At 42.6% G+C, this 20,287-nt stretch overlaps 3 protein-coding genes across 3 annotated transcripts; all 3 read left to right on the forward strand.

Moving 5' to 3' along the window:
* The first annotated feature begins 467 nt into the window (after window positions 1-467).
* Window positions 468-2,537, forward strand: ska1 (spindle and kinetochore associated complex subunit 1). The gene is made up of 6 exons (XM_030770129.1): window positions 468-555; window positions 843-967; window positions 1,169-1,245; window positions 1,595-1,735; window positions 1,966-2,135; window positions 2,389-2,537. The coding sequence occupies exons 1-6, from the start codon at window positions 468-470 to the stop codon at window positions 2,535-2,537; spliced, it is 750 nt and encodes a 249-aa protein (XP_030625989.1).
* Window positions 2,538-4,302: 1,765 nt separating this feature from the next.
* Window positions 4,303-10,723, forward strand: LOC115807223 (solute carrier family 2, facilitated glucose transporter member 11-like). Its single transcript, XM_030768091.1, has 12 exons — window positions 4,303-4,326; window positions 4,437-4,535; window positions 4,701-4,861; window positions 5,258-5,382; window positions 5,486-5,615; window positions 8,041-8,189; window positions 8,524-8,714; window positions 9,035-9,145; window positions 9,305-9,406; window positions 9,489-9,564; window positions 9,696-9,823; window positions 10,505-10,723. The coding sequence occupies exons 1-12, from the start codon at window positions 4,303-4,305 to the stop codon at window positions 10,721-10,723; spliced, it is 1,515 nt and encodes a 504-aa protein (XP_030623951.1).
* A 2,094-nt stretch (window positions 10,724-12,817) lies between these two features.
* On the forward strand, window positions 12,818-20,145 carry slc2a11l (solute carrier family 2 member 11, like). The gene is made up of 12 exons (XM_030768092.1): window positions 12,818-12,889; window positions 12,995-13,093; window positions 13,245-13,405; window positions 13,771-13,895; window positions 13,985-14,114; window positions 15,142-15,290; window positions 16,059-16,249; window positions 17,597-17,707; window positions 19,076-19,177; window positions 19,268-19,343; window positions 19,465-19,592; window positions 19,927-20,145. Exons 1-12 carry the CDS (start codon window positions 12,818-12,820, stop codon window positions 20,143-20,145), a joined length of 1,563 nt encoding a protein of 520 aa, XP_030623952.1.
* Window positions 20,146-20,287: the final 142 nt, after the last annotated feature.

Here is a 20,287-nt window from a genome sequence, read left to right on the forward strand (position 1 = left end):
TGGCGCGACTGTGAGGAAAAGCCAGAACCTAAGTAGAAAAACGTACGAGTGGAGACCAAAAAATACTTGGTAAGTCAGTTCAAGTTTAGGAACAAAGAGGCTTCGTTTAAGCCAGCATTACTGGCAGATGTACTGATAGTCACAGCTATATTTAGCTAATATATCGTGCTAGCACGTTTGCTAACAACAATTAGTGTACCGAGGCTGATAGCAATATATCGTTATGGTTGCCCGTTAGCTAAACCACGAATAGGTTCTTGTTTGGCATAGTATAAAATAAAATATCGAGGAACTTGTACTACACTCCCGTTTATGTTTTGTTAGAGGAGATTCTGTTTTCTAGCCGGGTTCATCAACAAAATAAAGATTACAAGACACACCTAATGTTCCTTAAGACACAGGTAATGTAGTTACTTGGTCACTGTCATGCCATTTAAAGTGTTTTTTGAAATGCTCTTTTCAGAAATATGAGTCACTGTGAGCTGGAGGACTTAACACGACACGTCAATGACAAGATTGCAGCAATCAAAACAGTGTTAGAGCTCCGAGCAGTTGGTAGGATGTTGCTTTTGTTGTTGGTAGCTAGGGCAGAATGACATCCGGGTCACGATTTTGAACCAAAAAGTGTTACATTATATGAGAGTTTGACGTGATTGTTCTGTACACTCAAAACTGCTCACAAATCAGCGATTCAGAGACCTGCAGTGTCTTACAACTCAAATTTTCACTCATGTCTAAATTCTGTCCCTTGAATTCTTTTGCCTGAAACAACGTATTCATGTCAGTGTTCAGATTTCGCTAATTACTGGGTGAACGGTAAAAGAAGTATTTATTTTCCACAGCAAAGGATCCAGACAAACGGAGCATTCTTCGCAAAATCGGGCAGGACGTCTGTGCAATCAATGGACTTCTTGACCGGTTTGAAAAATGTGTCAAAGAACAAAGAGACTTGTTAAAACACTTGAAGGTTTGAAGCGTCATTGTTTTGAAACTTTGTTTTTAGAACACCGTAAAAATGTTTTAAGTTGAGTGCAAGTGACTCGGTTCAAAGCCGAATTACAGGTCCTACGGCAAATTTTACATTTAACAAACTAGTTTGTAGTCGGTTCAGCTGTGAAGTACCTCACTGAGAAAATTAATATGTGATTCACGTTTTTCTGCTCCATAGGAGCTGGATGAATTCTTCAAAGAGGATGTGCAGAATGCTCAACATCTGAAGGAGAACACCCCCTTACACATGCCCAGGTAGAGATGGCAGAAAGGTCTTAGAGGACACAGGGAATGGTTCTACAAATGGGGGCCTGGAGTTCTAGAGTTGGAGTTCTGTTGGTTTTTGCCTTCACATGTAAAGGCTGTTTTTTTTTTACCTGGGAAATAGGTGGGCACACTCCTCAGCCAATAAGACACCAGAGTGTACAGTTACCATAGAAACCATGAAAACTCTAGATCGTCAGCACCACATTTGAGGAATCCTGTCATTGATTGTTCTGAAATGGGTCGTGATATGGGCCTTATATGCGTTCCTCAAAGGATTCATTGTTTGACCTTTCTGAGTGAAACTAGTCATGTATGGTTTTTGTCTTGTGCTTTGTAGAGGTGGTCAGGTGACAGATGAGAACAAACAGCCAGAAGTGCACTCAGCACCTCAAGAGCAAGAGCCTCCCAAGAAGTCCCAGCGCAACCAGATCAAAGAGATGGAGTTCATTACCGTCCAGGAGTTTGAGTCCATCCCACAGTGAGTCTTGCCTTGTCACATTAAATCAGAGCGGACTGATACAGACGTGCACACGCACAAACGCTCCAGAGCAGAAAAATGACTTTAATACGACCGGATCTGTCTGTTCGGATGACTTGTTCGATTGTCTCTCAAGGTGTTCAACATCAAAGACTCTGTTTTTAGCCTCGTACTTGTTTCAGGCCGCCCTCGCTATTACTGCTTCACCTCTCGCACTGGCGCTCTTTCAGGTATATGAAAGGCAGACTGCGGTACGACCAGCTCAACGCGGCCGTGCAGACCATCAACAAAGCAGTGGTAGGAAAGTACAAGATCTTACATCAACCACTGAAGAACCTCACCAACGTGACCCGCAAACTCCACCAGCGATTTAAGGACGAGGAGACGGAGGACACCAAAGGTAACTCGGTTCCCTGTCATCGCTGACGGCGCCCCAGGGGAAAACACAGAGGTTTCTACATTATGTCATATGGGATCCTCCCATCTTAATTTGAAACTTGAATTTCCCCTGGGGATTAATAAAGCATTTCGTATTCGCCTTGACGCTCGTTACGCGGGCGTATGGTTTACGGTGTCGTACATGTTGCGTGAAAGCCGATGGCGACGCGTGTGATTTTTTTTTTTTTTGTTGTGGTTTGCTCTGTGGTGGTCAGGTCAGTTTTTCGTGGTGGACGCAGACATTCAGGAGTTCGGGCAGGTGAAGGTGGACAAGCGCTTCGTGAACATGCTCAACATGCTGCGGCACTGCCAGAGGCTGCGCGAGACGCGGGGGGGGCGACTCACGCGGTACGTTCTGGTTTGAGCTCGCTGGAGCCCGAGATCTCCGAGAAGCGACTCCCTCTCTCCGGTTCTGACTCGGAGAGTTCGTTAACATCTCACAGAGCGACAGACCGCACGCCTGTATGTACAACAGTGACTGCAAACGTCTCTGCCTGGAGAGGTGTCTCACTTTGTCAGGCAAATTATATGAACTTAAACACAGTTTCAAAGCTTCTTATAAATCACTTTTTATAAATGTTAAATGATCTCATACTACATACCATTTAAAAAATAGTTCATACATGAAATAGATGAATAAAGAGTATTTACTGGTTTTTTTTGTTTGTTTGTTTTTTTTTCTGAACCTTTTTCATATTATGCATCTCTGTCTGGTGTCTCTTGTTGAGCTCTTCATGGGTTGCTGAAATAAAATCACTTTAAAAATAAGTTATGCTTTCTGTAATCATTTCTGAGAACTGAAGCCACTCTCACTCATACGCACAGTGTAAGTACATCGCAAGCCATGCATTTATGACCTTATTTTAACTGGAAATATATTTTTTTCCAATAAAGTTGTGTAATGCACAAGACACTATGTCAGCATTCTGGGTGTATTGCAAGACCATCACATATACGTCTCAGATATCACTGTAGTATAACAGTAAATACCACTAAAGTGCATCCAAGTGTAAGAGTTTCAGTTTCCTGCAAAAGCCCAACCCACACTATTGGTACATTTGGTAAATTAAGTAAATGTAAAATGTAGCAGTTCTCTCTAAGCCACAATGCCAGTGAAATGAAATTATTTCTGTTTTAACACTAGCTTCTACTGCCTAAACAACAGATATTATTCTAATATGTTAGAATCAAGTTTATGTGCAGCAAGACAGATTATCTGTGCAAGCAATGTACATCACTGCAGGTCCCGAAATTCAGTATAGTAACTATAGTTAGCTTTTTGAGGACTAATGGAAAGCACTCTTAGCAGATAACAGCAAGAACAAAGTTTTAGGCTCACTTGAACTCCAGTCACTCAGATCTCAGAGGCTGATGGAGGGGTCGCCTTAATAAATATAGTTCTGTAGTTGGCCCAGGTAGACGTGAGATGCCGTGTAAATGCGTCAATTACATTCATTTAACAAAACTGAGTAATGTTCAAAGGAATGACGCGATGCAATACAATACCCGCTAAGCTACACACATGAGAGCATGCAGAGGAGGTGTACCTGACAAACTCTCTGTGAATAAACATCCTTTTCCCTCCTTATACCCAAACGTCACAACCATCAGACAAGGACATCACACAAGTGACCACATAACAACCAAACTGAGAGAAAACAGAAAGATGGCTACGACAGGAGAGAATACAGGTATATAATCTACAACAATAAACTTCATTGACTTGTCCCTCTGGCATGAGTGATGAAGGCATCCCTTTGTCCAGAGAGAAAATGATAACAGGCACAGGATGAGTCAGTCGAAGTCTGATCATTCCAGGATGGAGGAGACTAGAGATTCTATTCTTTCATTGTAGGACAAAGAAGCAAGTCTCCGTGATGTATGACAGGTCTCTCCTCAATGCGCTGCTAAAATTATCCTGAAGCTCACAGCCCGAAGTGACATCTGATGTAATCCTACCTAACCCTGAGGTAACTCTCACTGCCTTCTTTTCGTTAAAACACAGACAGAGTTTCAGAAATTACATTTCAACTCATGCCAGTTACTCATTTGCTGGACATTATAGCTTTGTCATGTCCCTGTCATCTCAGACAGAGTCAACAGAGTCAGGTGCAGAGAAGACACTCAACATGGTGCATGCCCTTACAGTGCTGGTAAACAGTGTTTTTAGTTATTAGTAGTATTTATTGCTGTCTTTGCACTACCTCGATATTCTTCCGTGGATTAATCACTTTCTCTCATCCTTTCATCTTTCATGCTCTAGGTGGACAGTCCTGTGCTTATTGTTGCCATCCTGATCTCGGGAATCGGTGGAACGTTTCAGTACGGCTTCCAAATCTCTTCTCTCAACTCCCCTTCCCCTGTGAGTATTTACTATCATTCTAATAATATTTACTATGGTTTTATGCCCACAGTGGCATTAGGTTTTCAGAAAAGTGTGGTGACTGGAGCAGCATGGATAATGCTATTCTGTAAAATGGTGATGGCTGAGTTTGACGGGTTACATTCTTTTTCTTTTCACTGGTAGTTTATTAAAGAGTTGATCAACGCCACATGCCTCCAACACCACGGTCTCTCTCTGGAGCACTGGCAGCTGTCCCTCATCTGGTCCTTCATCGTCTCCACCTTCTGTATCGGAGGTCTGCTGGGCTCTCTGTGTGCTGGGCGTCTGGTAGCCACATACGGGAGGTATAGTATCAGACCAATGTGACCAAATTCCTCTCTAGACATTGCCAAGGGTAGTGAGGCATAATACAGGGTCAGGATAAGAAAATACGACTGGATTTTTGCTTTGGTGTTGTCACCAGGCCGTGGTGACCAGTGATGTACTGATTGTTAAAATGGAAGCAATTCAGGGAGCCCCTAATTAACTTAAAGAGTATCCCTCACCGGCATACGGAAATGAAGGAATATTGAGAGTTCACGTGAGAATGCACTGAAGCCTTCCTCAAACTATTTCATACCATTTTAAATGTGGGAGATGAACTGCATATGTCTTGGAGGAAATGTAATTTGAAACTCTCAGATATGCTTCTTTGTAAAAAAAAAAAAAAAAAAAAAAAAAAAGCACTTTGTCTCTCTTAGGAAGAGATGCCTTTTACTCAATAACTTAGTGGCAATGTGTGGAGCTGTGCTGATGGTCCTGAGCAAAACCGCAATGTCTTTTGAGATGATCCTGGTTGCTCGTCTCATCTATGGAATCAATGCAGGTGAGGTATATGTACAGTTTGCAAACAAGTGTGTGACGTCCAAATGTAGCTCTGAGGCTCCTTGTGTGATCTGCCCTTTGTCTGGTGTCCTGACCAATCGTAGGTATTTCCTTGCCTGTCCACACCATGTACCTGACGGAGTGTGCCCCTAAGAGGCTGCGGGGGATGGTGGGATTCTCCGTCACCACGTTTGGCTCCATGGGGAAGTTTGTTGGCCAGCTGCTTGGGATCAGGTGAGCTCTCCGAACAGCAGTCAACTCTCACCTATCTCTCAACAAAGCACGACGTCGCGGGTCCTCCGTTACTCTTTAACGTGTGATGTTATTTCTGGCTGAATTTTGGAACCCATAGTTAAAAGATGACCAAACAGGCCATATTTCAAATGGACTGGATTGATCTTGTGCCTTGGACAAAAGTCCAGACCCTGCAAGGGTTTTCAAATATTACTGGATTACAAATGTTCCGGACACGCTTTTGTCCACTTAATATTTTTTATTGCAGTCGCAAGATCAAACAGAACACATTCAAAGCCAAAATGAATTATTTGTCAGCAGATGTTGCGAATAAAGGCTAAAACTGACAAAAAAAAAAAAGAAAAACGGATATATTTGCCCTTTTTTTGCCTCTCCTCTGGCTTCAGCTTGTGCATCAAAGAAGACACTGACCTAATTTACCAGTCTATGCAGGGATCATTTGTCAGCAGCGTATTTGAAAGAAGGGCAAAAAAATGACGACCAAAAAGCTTACTAAGGCAGTGAAAGGTACACGTTGCATAGAGACAGCCAACTGATACAAAAGACTGGTAGCCGTGGTCTAAAGGTTAGAGAATCAGGCTTGTGACTGGAGGGTTGCTGGTTTGATTCCCAGGACCAACATCCATGGCTGTGTGCCCTTGAGCAAGACCCATTACTTAACCCCATTGCTCCCTGGGCGCAAGGAATGCTGCCCACTGCTACTGCGTCTGTTGTGTGTTGGATGGGTAACTGGTTTGTTGGATGGGTTAAATGCAGAGGACAAATTCACTGCTCCCTGTTCACAGTGTGTGTGCAATCATTTACATTTTACATTTACATTTGACTGTCTAGCTGTATGGCTGTCCCAGTGAGTACTGCTGGCTCAGAAATCATGAAGTTGTATGTGAAGAAAGGTATATGAACTCACTCACACATCGCTCAGAAAAGGCTGTTCCTCAAAATTCACCATCCAGACAAGAAGGAGAGGTCTGAAGGAAGCTGGGGAGAGGCCAATAATCAGACCTGCAGAATTCAGAGGGGTGAGGGTGCATGGGGCAACTCTATCAAGAGCTCTCTGTAATGATAGCTTATATGAGAGGGCGAGAAGAATGAAACCCTCTCTCAAAAACAGGCATCTGATGTGGGCCACGTGTGGGGAAAGGTTTTGAGGTCTGGGCAAAACCAAGACTTTTTTTTTTGTTTTGTTTTGCCAAACCATCATCTAGGTCTCACTCTCACAGGAGTTATACTTCCCATGCCCCCAAAAAACACCAGTGATGTGGCACCATGCTACATTAGCATGGATGGGTTATCTTACCAGAACTGAAAGAACAGTGGAGAGAAACACTGCAAGAGAACTTGTTTCATCTTTCAGCACACACAAAAAACAACAATAAACAATCCTAAGCCAAAGCAACACTGGAGTGAATAGGAAACAAAAGAGGTTAGTATTCCTGAGTGGCCAAATCAAAGCGCTGACTTAAATCCATCAAACATCTGCAGCATGCTGCAAAAAATGTTGTCCAAGGAACTCGCATGAACTGCAAATCTGTCAGGAGGAGTGGGCAAACACGCCTAACCAATGAGCAAAGCTGTAAGACACTTACCCAAAAGACTCAAAGCTGTAAGACACTTACCCAAAAGACTCAAAGCTCTAAGACACTCACCCAAAAGACTCAAAGCTGTAAGACACTTACCCAAAAGACTCAAAGCTCTAAGACACTCACCCAAAAGACTCAAAGCTGTAAGACACTTACCCAAAAGACTCAAAGCTCTAAGACACTCACCCAAAAGACTCAAAGCTGTAAGACACTTACCCAAAAGACTCAAAGCTCTAAGACACTCACCCAAAAGACTCAAAGCTGTAAGACACTTACCCAAAAGACTCAAAGCTCTAAGACACTCACCCAAAAGACTCAAAGCTGTAAGACACTTACCCAAAAGACTCAAAGCTGTTATTGCAGCAAATGGAGTCTCTATCAAATAGTTATGTTTGGGGTCTGAAAATTTAAGGAAGCAGCATTTTTCAGTTTGAGTCTTTATTTACAGTGTCTGTCGTCAAATAACTAATTCTGCCTTTGAATCTTCTTAGTTTGAGCATGTGGTTTTGTAACACAGTCCTGAGTAAAGATGCGCCTGAATCGTTTGCAGTCCCGCAACATTCGCAAGGTCTGAATACTTTTGCAAAGCACTGTGGCTGATTTATCATATGAAAATAGTACCGGCAGACTGAGCATCCTCATCTATCTCCGAACGACTGATGCACTGATTGTAAGTCGCTTTGGCTAAAAGCGTCTGCCAAATACCAAACGGTAAATTGTAAATTGTTTGATTAGTTGAAGAGGCGGAGACACGGTAGTGTGTTTTCCGGTTCGGCAGAGTGTGTACATCCCATTTTAACACACTGTGTTTCTGCTGGTGTCAGTGAACTGTTGGGGACCGAGGAGCGATGGATCTGGCTGTTGGCTTTCAGTGGTTTCACTGGTTTTCTGCAGCTGCTGATCCTGCCTTTTCTCCCGGAATCACCCCGTTTTCTGCTGCTGGAACGTGGAGATCAACAGGGCTGTGAGAAAGGCAAGTGCTACCGCCTGTAACCCAAGTTCTCTCATAATGGGCTTGTGGGTGGTTTACTGGAAGGGCAATTGATGAGTGGCTGGATTTCTGTCTATAAAGCACGTGACAATTACAGTTACACACGGTTTATAATAATTAGTATGCGGTACATACTGAGCACATCTAAATCTCTGAGAAAATGGGCCTCTGCTTCTATTTCTTATGTAGGATTTCATCTAAATGAGTCACAAGAACATTTTTCATATGTTATTACTGTGCAAAGTTTAAAGAGCATGTATGGTGAAACACTTTCATTTGATCTCACTAGTGTGTGTGTGTGTGTGTGTATTCATAGCCATCCACAAGTTGTGGGGGAGAAGAACGGACCACCGTAAGGAGGTGGAGGAGATGCTGGTGGAACACGCTGCTCTGAAGGGCATGCAGAATCGTGGCGTGACCGATCTTCTGTTTGACCGGTCCATGCGTTGGCAACTCCTCACTGTCCTCGTCACCGCCGTCACAATGCAGCTCAGTGGCATGAACGCCGTGAGTGACAGACTGTCATCGTGTCAGGTTCCACGCCGCGGGGTGGACTTTTATGGAACAAAATACGCGCATACATATGACGCTACCTTTCAGATCCTAAATCTGTATTTATCGCATTACTAATGTCTGATATTTCCTGAGGAATGTAGACAAACCTGGCAATATGTGCTGCAGGATTTTGAATAGGTATTAAGTTAAGGTCAGTACCAAATACTGAATTCCCATGAAGAGTTGTGCTCTGACGGGTAAGCTCCGAGCATGGTAATATGTGGCGAGCATGTCAGTCCGATTTGGGTTTTAAGAGTGTGACGTATCTCCAGGTGTACCTGTATGCGCTTGACGTATTCCGCGCTGCCGGCATTCCGGAGCATCAGCTGCGTTACGCGTCTTTGGGGACAGGCATGTGCGAGTTCTGCACGTCCATTGCTTTCGTAAGTTCCGCTGTGTCTCTCTGAGAGATCTCCACACGTACATCATTCTCACCCTGTCCAGACCTAGTGCTGTTGTCTCGCTCGGGTCCCCGAGCAAGTTGTTTTTAAACATGTCGGAGGGCTCGTGGTCCTTAATGCACGTGCACTGTGTGTAAACAGGTAATGGTGGTTGAGAGCACAGGAAAGAAAATGCTGATTGTCAGAGGATACCTGTGCATGGCAGCGACTCTAGGTCTCCTCACTCTCACACTCTACCTGCAGGTGAGTTTCTGTCAACTCCTGTCTGTATCTTAATGCTGTATGATACCATGCGTTGACAGTCCTTCTTCCTCTTTGCTTTCAGAACTATGTGTCCTGGATGCCCTACTGCAGCATGATCCTCATCTTCCTCTTCATCTTTTTCATCTCCAGTGGGCCAGGTGGGTGGTCTCAAGACTGATGTGGTGTTTTTGTCTGTGGTGATGTCTGAGCATGTTGAAAAGTAATAATTTCACCTTTTACTTGAATGTGCGTGCTCTCACGTCTGTCTGTCTGTCTTTTTGCCACACAGCTGGAGTAACAGCGCCCCTCCCTGGAGAAATCTTCCCACAGTCCCTGAAAGCAGCAGGATTCACTATAGCCTGCACCCTCAACTGGCTTGGCCTGTTTCTTGTGGGCATGGTCTTCCCCATCATTGTGGTGAGATTTACTGCTTTCGTATTAAATTTAATAACACAAAAGTGGTACTTGTTTATACCGTATTTTTAAAGAGGGAAGAACTCCCCTGCCCCCGAATTTTTGGGGGTGCTTTGATCAGTCAGAAAACCAGAGGAGATTTTTGCGGGGGAAGGAGACAAGGAGAAAAGAGGAGAAGGAGCACAAGCAAGAGAAAAGTCAATATCATTTGAACCAAACTGATCACGCAGTTCACACAGACGCTGAAGAGACAGGTTTTTGCAGAGTTCAGTTACCATTAGGCAAAGCAATTTTCCTGCAACGTGGCTTCCAGCAAACTATTTGCATTCTCCTCATTCCCGTGTAGCATTAAGAGTCGTGATGTAATGCTATTCATCACATACTCTCAGTGTGCACTCATCCAGGGATACGGCTTTATAAGGCCATCTTAGTCTATGACAACAAAAAGAGCATCCTCGCTAAATCCTTATTATGTAAAAAGTCAGACAACACAAGTTAAATGGCAGAGAGCTAAAGTGAAACGTTTTAAGTTTCTTTTCGCACAAAGTGTTACCATACCGACCGTTTAAAAACACGAGTGAGTTCTTACATATAGTATTACCCTATAGCTTTTTAATATGTGGGCTTCTCGGCATTTTTGTAACGTTTAAAAGAAATACACTTGTCTGTTTTGTACACTTCCAGGAGCATTTGGACTATTTCTGCTTCCTTATATTCCTGGTCTTTTGCCTCTTCGCCGGGCTGTTTGTGTGGCGGAACGTTCCGGAGACCAAGAACAGGACGGTCCTGGAGATCACAGCAGAGTTTCAGAGAATACACAACCCAGCTGCTCCCACAATGGATGCCAAGGCAGACCAGCTAGAGGCCAATAATAACCACTCCAGCCTTTCTACCAGACTATGAGACAAACCCAGTCACTGAAATATATCATGTAAAATAAGTCATGCAGAGGAACAAACGGCGGACTGTACAGCGTACTTGTGTTCTGTGTTTCCCCCTAATCATTTGTTCAGTTATTTTGACCTTTGTCATTTTATGAATTTTCATTTAGTATGAAGTATTCATGGATTTCAGAAATACATTTTTTGTTCTTTATATCATCATTTTTGGAGTGAAATCAACCTGTCAGAAGAGGCCAGGAGAGACAGGATGCATGAGCTGACCAACAGTGCCTTTATTCCAAACTCCACTTTTCAGGAGTCGTATTCACACAGGCCAGGTTCGTTGACCAGACTAACGGAGCACTTCAGAGATGTATGAAGATGTTATGCGAAAAAACCAGCATGGGTCAGTACACACTGAGCCCTAAACTGAGCCAGGCTAACAAACCCAAAGACAGGAGATGGATCAGATTAAATTGCAGATCATTCTAAAATAATTTCGCATATTTTAACTTACGGACAAACCCCATAACCAACACTGCATCATACTTTGTAATTGGGGACAACCAGTTAAGGAACCTTTTTGGAAGTTCTAAATTGATTCAGAACACCAGAGTAACCATATCTGGTATCTCTATATAGCAGAGGATGTCCTGGAAAGCTCATGTTATTAGATGACTTCTCAGGTTTGAAAAGTTGTTTAAAAATAATTAAGTTGAATTCTAATTAACACTTCCAGCATCACTACATGGTTAGTCCTCCACTGTGTAGTTTAGATGTTGTTTTATGTGTGCGTGTAGAAAATGTGCCTTAGTTCCCACATAAATCCCAGTTTACTCAACAACAGATTCATTCTGTACTGTTTGAATTTGATTGTTGTAATAAACACTGACATCCACATTTTTCTTCTTTGAGTAAGTTATAAATCATTTCCTAGTTTACGGAACGTAGTGATTCAGGAGCTTAGTTACATAGGAGTATTGAATTCAAAGAGTATTACTGTACTTGCTACAATAATGTTATTATTTAATAAATGTTAACGCGAATGAAGAGTTGTTTTGAATAATTTCTAGGTTCAGAGCGCTGAGCTATAAACAGAGTTTGTCAGAATAACTGTACCTAAACTGATTTCAGATCCTAAAATAAGGTTATGGTCACAGCTAAGTACAATTGGTATTTAGCCAAAACATTCAGCAAATGTTCACAGTGAACCAGTAACTATAATATATCTATATATAACAACCCTGTCTCCTCCCCCCTCTGGTTCCACCATTCAGCGTTCTGCGTTGCCAATCTACTGATCACCGGGCGTATCTCCCCATCATCGTCTGCACCCGTTTGGTTTAGTTTATTGGGTCTGTTCTGCCCCCCCCTAATAACTCCCGCTGTATAAATACCACTACAGTAGCGTTAGTTCCGTGCGAAGTCTTAACTAAAGACCTAGCGCTTCATGTCCATTGACCTGCCTGATTGTTCCTGTGTTCTGTTCTTGTGTTTTGTACCATGCCACCCTGATCTTTAATAAAGAACCTTAGTGACTACACATACTGCACTCCAGCGTCTTTGGAAATTCGTGACGTTTTACCATTGGCACGAGAGATCAAAACACAAATAAAGACAAAACTAGAAACAATGGCAAGGATGCATCGGCTGAGCAACCCAACAGAATGTGAGACTTTACAAAGAGCAACTGCAAACACAATGCAAACCCTAACCCTAACCCTAACATATATACACAGACTGATGAGCAGGAGGCATTCAGGGAACAGATGGTGGAACAGATAACTGCATGATGAGCGAAATAAGCCAGTGGTTAATATGCAAACAACACTGAGCACCGGTAGGTAGAGCTGAGTGGGAGGGGCGACCACGGGGTGACACAGCCACACCCCCTCACGCAAACACCAGAAAGGCGCGGTAAGACTTCCCTGGAAACATCACTTCACGACCCAAAATTGGTCACTCGTAACTTTAACGTCTCATCAGTCAAGCAAAGCCAAGTGTCATCTGTGACACCCAATCAAACACTCTTGCCACTCTTGACTAAAATACCAACTGACCTTGAAAAGTTACATTTCAACTCATGCCAGTTACGCATTTACATTATAGCTTTGTCATGTCCCTGTCATCTCGGACAAGCTCTGGTGCAGAGAGGACCCTCAACATGCCACATGCTCTCACGCTGCTGGTAAACAGTGTTATTATTCGTGCGGTTATTTTCTGCTGCATCATTTTGATTTTTTTTTTTGTTTTTCTATGGCGTAACAACTGAAATGGGTCTTTCTCATTTTAGCTGGACAGTCCTGTGCTTATTGTTGCCATTTTGATCTCGGGAATTGGTGGAACGTTTCAGTACGGCTTCCAGATCTCATCCCTTAATTCCCCATCCACTGTGAGTATTTACTATGGTTTTACCACAGCAGTGGCATTAGGTTTTCAGAAAAGTGTGGTGCCTTGACCAGTATTCTGTTATCCTGTAAAACGGTGACAACTGAGTATGACGGGTTTCGATTTATGGAACGTCTTTTTCTTTTCACTGGTAGTTTATTAAAGAGTTGATCAACGCCACATGCCTCCAACACCACGGTCTCTCTCTGGAGCACTGGCAGCTGTCCCTCATCTGGTCCTTCATCGTCTCCACCTTCTGTATCGGAGGTCTGCTGGGCTCTCTGTGTGCTGGGCGTCTGGCAGCCACATACGGGAGGTATAGTAGACCCATGTGACCAAATTCCTCTCTAGACATTGCCAAGGGTAGTGAGACCTTGAAACAATACTGAACAACTTCAAGTCTATTCCTGGTGCTGTCACTACACTTCAGCATCCAGTTCTATCAAGTGTTCCTTACGCTGTCACGTTTTTACACTTTACTACCTCTACATGCATTACTCTAAGCAGTGGTGTTGTAAGTAGGTGTTTATGGCAATAATGTGCAGATCTTATCTCTGCAGTGTAAACTGCTTTTCATGAGGGGGGGGATTCTACCTGCCAGCTCCCAGTTAAAACGTGGGAGATTTGACGTATGGAAATTGACTTATATATTCCTATAGTACAGCACTTTGTCTCTCTTAGGAAGAGATGCCTTTTACTCAATAACTTAGTGGCAGTGTGTGGAGCTGTGCTGATGGTCCTGAGCAAAACTGCAATGTCTTTTGAGATGATCCTGGTTGGTCGTTTCATCTACGGCGTCAATGCAGGTACGTTGAAGACGCAGCCGGTAATGAGTCTGCAATACCGTTCCAATGATGTTCCTTGTATGATGTGCTCTCTGGTTGACATTCTGCAGGTGTGGGTTCAGTTGTCCACACCATGTATCTGATGGAGTGCGCCCCAAAGAGGCTGCGAGGGATGGTGGGCGTGTCCGTCACCACTTTTCTTTCCTTTGGGAAGTTCTCTGGTCAGCTGCTTGGGATCAGGTGAGCTTTCTAGACATGAGTGCCTCATCCCGTAAACTCTCACCCATCTCTGGTGGACACACGCCAGTCCTCCGTTATTCTTTAACGTGTAGTGTCTGCTCCGACTGAATCTGAAAACTCATACTTCACAGGTCACTAAACAGGCTAAATGAACTGGAAACTCTTGATATTTTACTTAATGGCTCTGCCAGATACAGTTGACGATAGCAGGTAGAAGTCCTCATACACCTGTCCTACCTGTGCACTGCAGTAAAGTGTCCCAAACTCCACCCCAAAATTTCCCACCACGGGATGGCTGTCAATACTTGTAAGGATAGTTTCATAAATACCATCACAGCCACAACAACAATAGCGGCGGTATACTGATGAAATGAATGATTGACTTAACAGTAATTTGGCCTGGCAGACAATTTAGCTTGACAGTACATCTCTAATTAGACAAATCCTACCGCAGTACAGGCTAACTGACTCGCAACACTTTTCCTTGGTCCTCAATTATTCTTTTATTTCTAGCATGTCTTGTAGTTCTTTGGTCTAACTGTGCTTGTTAGAAACAGTTCATACCATTCCCCTATCTATCTGTATGTGTCTTTATTACGTGCATTTAATATATTCACACCAAGATATTCTTACTTTGATCATTTAACAGCACCATATTTGCTATTTTCTAGGAAAAAAGAAATCCTTTGCATCTTAGTTATTTCTGTATTTTACTTGCATGTCTGTAATTCGAATGGTGTGGTGGCCCGGATTTTTTGCGATAACTTTATTTAGTTTTTATTTATTAAATTAATCCATTTATCAATTAATATACTTGATATGTTTAATTAACAATTAACTTAATTTAATACAATACATTAATCATCAATTAATTAACCAACAACAGTAATAATTACCCAGTACCCTCTGCAGTGGTTTGATTGACAAGATGTCGCTGTGGAGCATTTCGCTGAGTGCAGTGATGTTGGAGGTACCTAGCAGTATTTGTACACTGTGGCTGAATGCCCTCTGTTTCTGTTTGTGTCAGTGAACTGTTGGGGACTGAGGAGCGATGGATCTGGCTGTTGGCTTTCAGTGGTTTCACTGGTTTGCTGCAGCTGCTGACCCTGTCTTTTCTCCCAGAATCACCCCGTTTTCTGCTGCTGGAACGTGGAGATCAACAGGGCTGTGAGAAAGGCAAGTGCTACCGCCTGCTGCGCTAATGCCAAGTTCACTCATAATGGGCTATAGAAATTTTTAGACTAGTGGCTGGACTTTTTGTCTACACATAAGCTATATTCACACCACAGCTAATTCTGATCACTGATTCTTATTTTAGCCGTTTAAAAAGGTCATGACACCTTTACGCTTAGTGGCCAGTTTATTAAATTCAGTTTTCCAGCACTGGGTTGATTATTTCCCTTTTAATTCTGGAACAACCTTGACTCTCAGAATACAGACTCTAAAAGGTGCTGGAAACATTCAAACAGCGTGTTGGTGGCAGCGACACGGGGGATAATATAATCGCCGTGAACTCAGTGGAGGCACGTTTATGCTGTAAACAACCCATTTGATCTCATCTCAAAGATGTTCACATCCTAGGTACTGCACAGGCCACTAAAATGCCTCTCATGTTCCCGAAGCTATTCTGAGAAAATAAGTGGCTTGTGACATGGTGTATTGTTCTGCTGGACATACACCAGGTGATGAAAGGTAAAAAGCGTAACCGTGAAAAGACGCAACGGGTCAGCAACAGTGCTGCGGCATTCCAGTATGACTCACTAGCCATCAAGCCACAAAATTTGTCCCCGAAAAACATTCCCTACATTGCTACATCACTGCCACTAGCCTGTACTACTAATCTCAGGCAGGATGGCTCCATAAACGAATTAACGTACATATAATAATTCTAAGAAGCGCAGCGCTTAATGGTACCTTAACGAAATCGCGCTGGTTTGTCCACAGCCGTACGGAGACTGTGGGGCACGAGCAGGGATCACAAGCAGGAGGTGGAGGAGATGCTGGTGGAGCATGCTGCCTTGAGGGGTGTGCGGAGTCGTGGTGTGATTGAACTGCTGTCTGACCGCTCGGTGCGGTGGCAGCTCCTCACCACCCTCGTCTCCTTCACCACACTGCAGCTCTGTGGCATTAACGCTGTGAGTGACAGCTTACTTTTTTCTTTTTTTTTTTTTTTTAAATGTGAGAGTGTCATTAATACAAACTACTACTATGGGTGCTCTGAATGTTTTAGTAGAACGAACGGTTTTCGGTCTCTCTTTTGTTGTTCGTAAAACGGTTGTAAAACATATAACCATATATCAACCATCCTAGTTATATGGTTTTGCCGCTTAACTTTATTAATGATTATTCAACTTTAATTTTTTACAGATAGTATACATTACAGGTTACTTTATGTTAAATCTTCATATTTTTCTTGTTAGCAACCATCCTAGTTAAATGGTTTATAGTAAAGTTGGGCTAACACACTCATTATCTAAGCTGCCTATCCTAATTAGGGTGCTGGAGCCTATCCCAGCATTCATTGGGCAAAAGGTGGGGGGACACCCTGGACAGGTTACCAGTCCATTGCAGGGCAGCCACACTAACACATTCACGCACTCATTTACACATTTGACCTGCATGTCTTTGGGCTGTGGGAGGAAACTGGAGCTCCCAGAGGAAACCCATGCAGACACAGGGAGAACTCCACACAGAAAGGACCCTGGCCGTCCAGCTAGGAATCGAACCTGGGACCTTCTTGCTGTGGGGCAACGGCGCTACCCACTGTGCCACCGTGCCCCCCCAATGATAACCGACTGAATTCTTTGACAGCCACTTGCTAGCACATGAGTTAGCAGCTGAGTTTTGAGTATCTCAGGAAAATCTGTACACGCACAGAGATATTGAGCATGAATATATTTTTTGAAGCATTAAGTGTACCTAAAGTGACATTTATCAACATTGCATGCACAGGTGAACACTGTGCTCTCATGATTTAACAATCCGTTCTCTCCTTCCAGGAGAATTTATGGAAAAATATGAAAATAATGACAGGTTTTTTTTTCTTTTTAAATGCACCTCAGCAGAAATATGGTTATATGTTTTATTACTATCATTTGGCAGAGTTTCATTTTTGTTTAAACTTATTCTAGCCGTTGTGGCTGTTCTCATGGTGTGGGAGGCCTCCTTATCAAAACAATACTGGAGGTAACAGGATGATTACACATTATAAATCCACAAATCTGGCAATGTGTGTCAGACCTCAGATGTGGATCTATGACATCATTAATCCCTGAGATCAATCACTTATTCATATCTTGGAAAATGCAGACAAACATGACAAAATATGATACAGAATTCTGAATACCTGTCACCCATTTCATCTTACTGGTATTTATAGACACATGCCCAATAGGCAATACTACATCCCCAAGAAAGTGGGGGTTCTGATGATGAGGGTGCTAAAACACGTTGGATTTTAAAAGAATGTGATGTATCTGCAGGTGTACCTGTATTCGTTTGACGTGTTTCGGGCTGCAGGTATACCACCACATCAGCTGCGTTATGCCTCCTTGGGGACAGGCCTGTGTGAGGTCTCCACGTCCTTGGCCTGTGTAAGTCCCACTGTCTTTCATTCCCAGATCTCCACAGCTACGTCATTCACATCCTGTCTACTGCTGTTGTTCCATTCTGCTCCCTACACAAGCTGTGTTAGACCAGGGCCACACAAATGTCACTCTGTTTAGTTAATGTACATGTTTAAAATTTCGATCTCAAAAACTGTCCTCCCTTCCATAAACATCTAGTCCTCAATGAACCCTGACTGTATGAAACTTTAGCTTCAAACTAAGCTTCAAAACATTTCTGCAGTAATTTAACTGTTACTACACTAATAGCTCATTAAAACAATAATTATGTTAACTCTTACAGTCATTATAATATGCTATAATATGTTTGTTGTACATTCAAACACTTTAGACACATGACATGTGTACATGAAACACCGTTACACTTTGCTGACACCGCTACACAGAAACATCCATGTTTGAAACAGAGAGTTCATCTTTAAAATAGCATCAGATAGACGGAAGAGCAGCCTAGCCACCCCTGTACCTGAATACTGTTTGTTATTTGACCTTGACCATGACCTTGAGCTACGCTGCATGAGCTTGGAAAAAGCTAATACTGTATTAACTTTTTATACATACATTAGTTCACTACATAGAGCGTTCAGTAACTTTAAAATAAGTATTGAAGGAAATTTCTGCATAATTGTGAACTCACCGGGGAATAAAACATTATAAAAGCTAAAGCACAGTTTCATGTTGAGTGGTATCTTGTCATTACTCACACCCAACTACTTTTACTAATAACAATATTTAGTTTAATAACTTCTATCTTAAACTGACTTACCTTCTGACACATGATAGGGTCACTCTTGTTATTCCTCTGAACATGATAGCCTAGCTCGCTAGATTCAGATAGCTAACCTAACAAATTTAGCTAGCTAGTGAGCACCTGAAAACTTTTTTATGTTTGATTAGTGAATGAAATGGAATCATCATCAATGAGATAAAAAAAAATCATCATCAATGAGATAAAAATAAAGCTACAGAAACAGTGACAGATGCCTGACAATTTATTTAAGTTAGTATGATTCTATTAGATTTTTGCATAATTGCCTGATCTAGTAGCATATCTACCAAAAAGGTAAGCTCAATAAATGATTTCAAAAGAAAGTGGCTAATAACCTGATAGACTCATTGTGCACAAATACCTTGTAATTACATATGACTTAAGTAGTAAATGTACATCAAGGCCTTTACAGTGACTAAACCCTGGTTTCCATGCTTATATTTTAGACATAGCAGAGAGCACAATTGAATTAATGCATTGATGTGGAGTCCCATTGTCATTAAGGGTGGGGTAGGTTTGTTGGGCTGTTTAATGCTTTATGTAAAGCATGCGCTGTGTGTAAACAGGTGATGGTGGTTGAGAAGACAGGAAAGAAAATTCTCTTTGTCAGAGGCTATTTGGGCATGGCAGCGACTCTAGCTCTCCTGACTCTCACACTGTACCTGCAGGTGAGTTTCTGTCACCTCATGTCTGTATCTACATACGGCACACTGTACCGACAGCACAACAGCCATACCTTCTTTCTGTTTGGTTTGCAGAACTATGTGTCCTGGATGCCCTACTGCAGCATGGTCCTCATCTTCCTCTTCATCTTCTTCTTCTCCAGTGGGCCAGGTGGGTGTCCCAAGACTGATGTGGTGTTTTTGTCTGTGGTGATGTCTGAGTGTTTTGAAAGGTCATAATTTCACCTCTCACGTTTGTCTGTTTTTTTGTTGTTGTTTTTTTTGCCTCACAGCTGGAGGAACAGCGCCCCTCCCTGGAGAAATCTTCCCACAGTCCCTGAAAGCAGCAGGATTCACTATAGCCTGGACGATCAATTGGGTTGGCCTGTTTCTTGTGGGCATGGTCTTCCCCATCATTGTGGTGAGAATTACTTTCCATTGTCTTCTTTAGCCTTTATACTGCATTTTAACGAGCAAAGAATTCTCTTGCATTTTAGGGAGTAGTTTGATCAGACATTCTCTTACTCAAGTGAGAAAACATGGTGAGGGGGGGAACAGCAGGGTGAAGTTCAGAACTATTCAAATCAAACCCATCACTCAGTTAACTCTAGACGCTGAGTTTTCAGGTGTGCCAGTGTTTCCAGAGCGTAAGATGTGACACAGATGTAACATAGCCCTCTTTGTAGTATACCATCAGTGTGCACTCATCCAGAGGCTGGTCATGCAGTACACTTGTCTGTTTTGTACATTTCCAGGAGCATTTGGACTATTTCTGCTTCCTTATATTCCTGGTCTTTTGCCTCTTCACCGGGCTGTTTGTGTGGCGGAACGTACCGGAGACCAAGAACAGGACGGTCCTGGAGATCACAGCAGAGTTTCAGAGAATACACAACCCAGCTGCTCCCACAATGGATGCCAAGGCAGACCAGCTAGAGGCCAATAATAACCACCCCAGCCTTTCTACCAGACTATGAGACAAACCCAGTCACTGAAATATATCATATAAAATAAGTCATATAAAGGAACTGATTATACTTTGCATTTTTTTTTAAAAAAAAAAAATCTTTTGTCTTTTTTCCATATTCGTCAGCTGATCAAATTTGTACTAAGACAAAT

This window comes from Chanos chanos, chromosome 3 (genome assembly GCF_902362185.1).
Source record: "Chanos chanos chromosome 3, fChaCha1.1, whole genome shotgun sequence".
In the NCBI taxonomy this organism is placed as follows: Eukaryota; Metazoa; Chordata; class Actinopteri; order Gonorynchiformes; family Chanidae; genus Chanos; species Chanos chanos.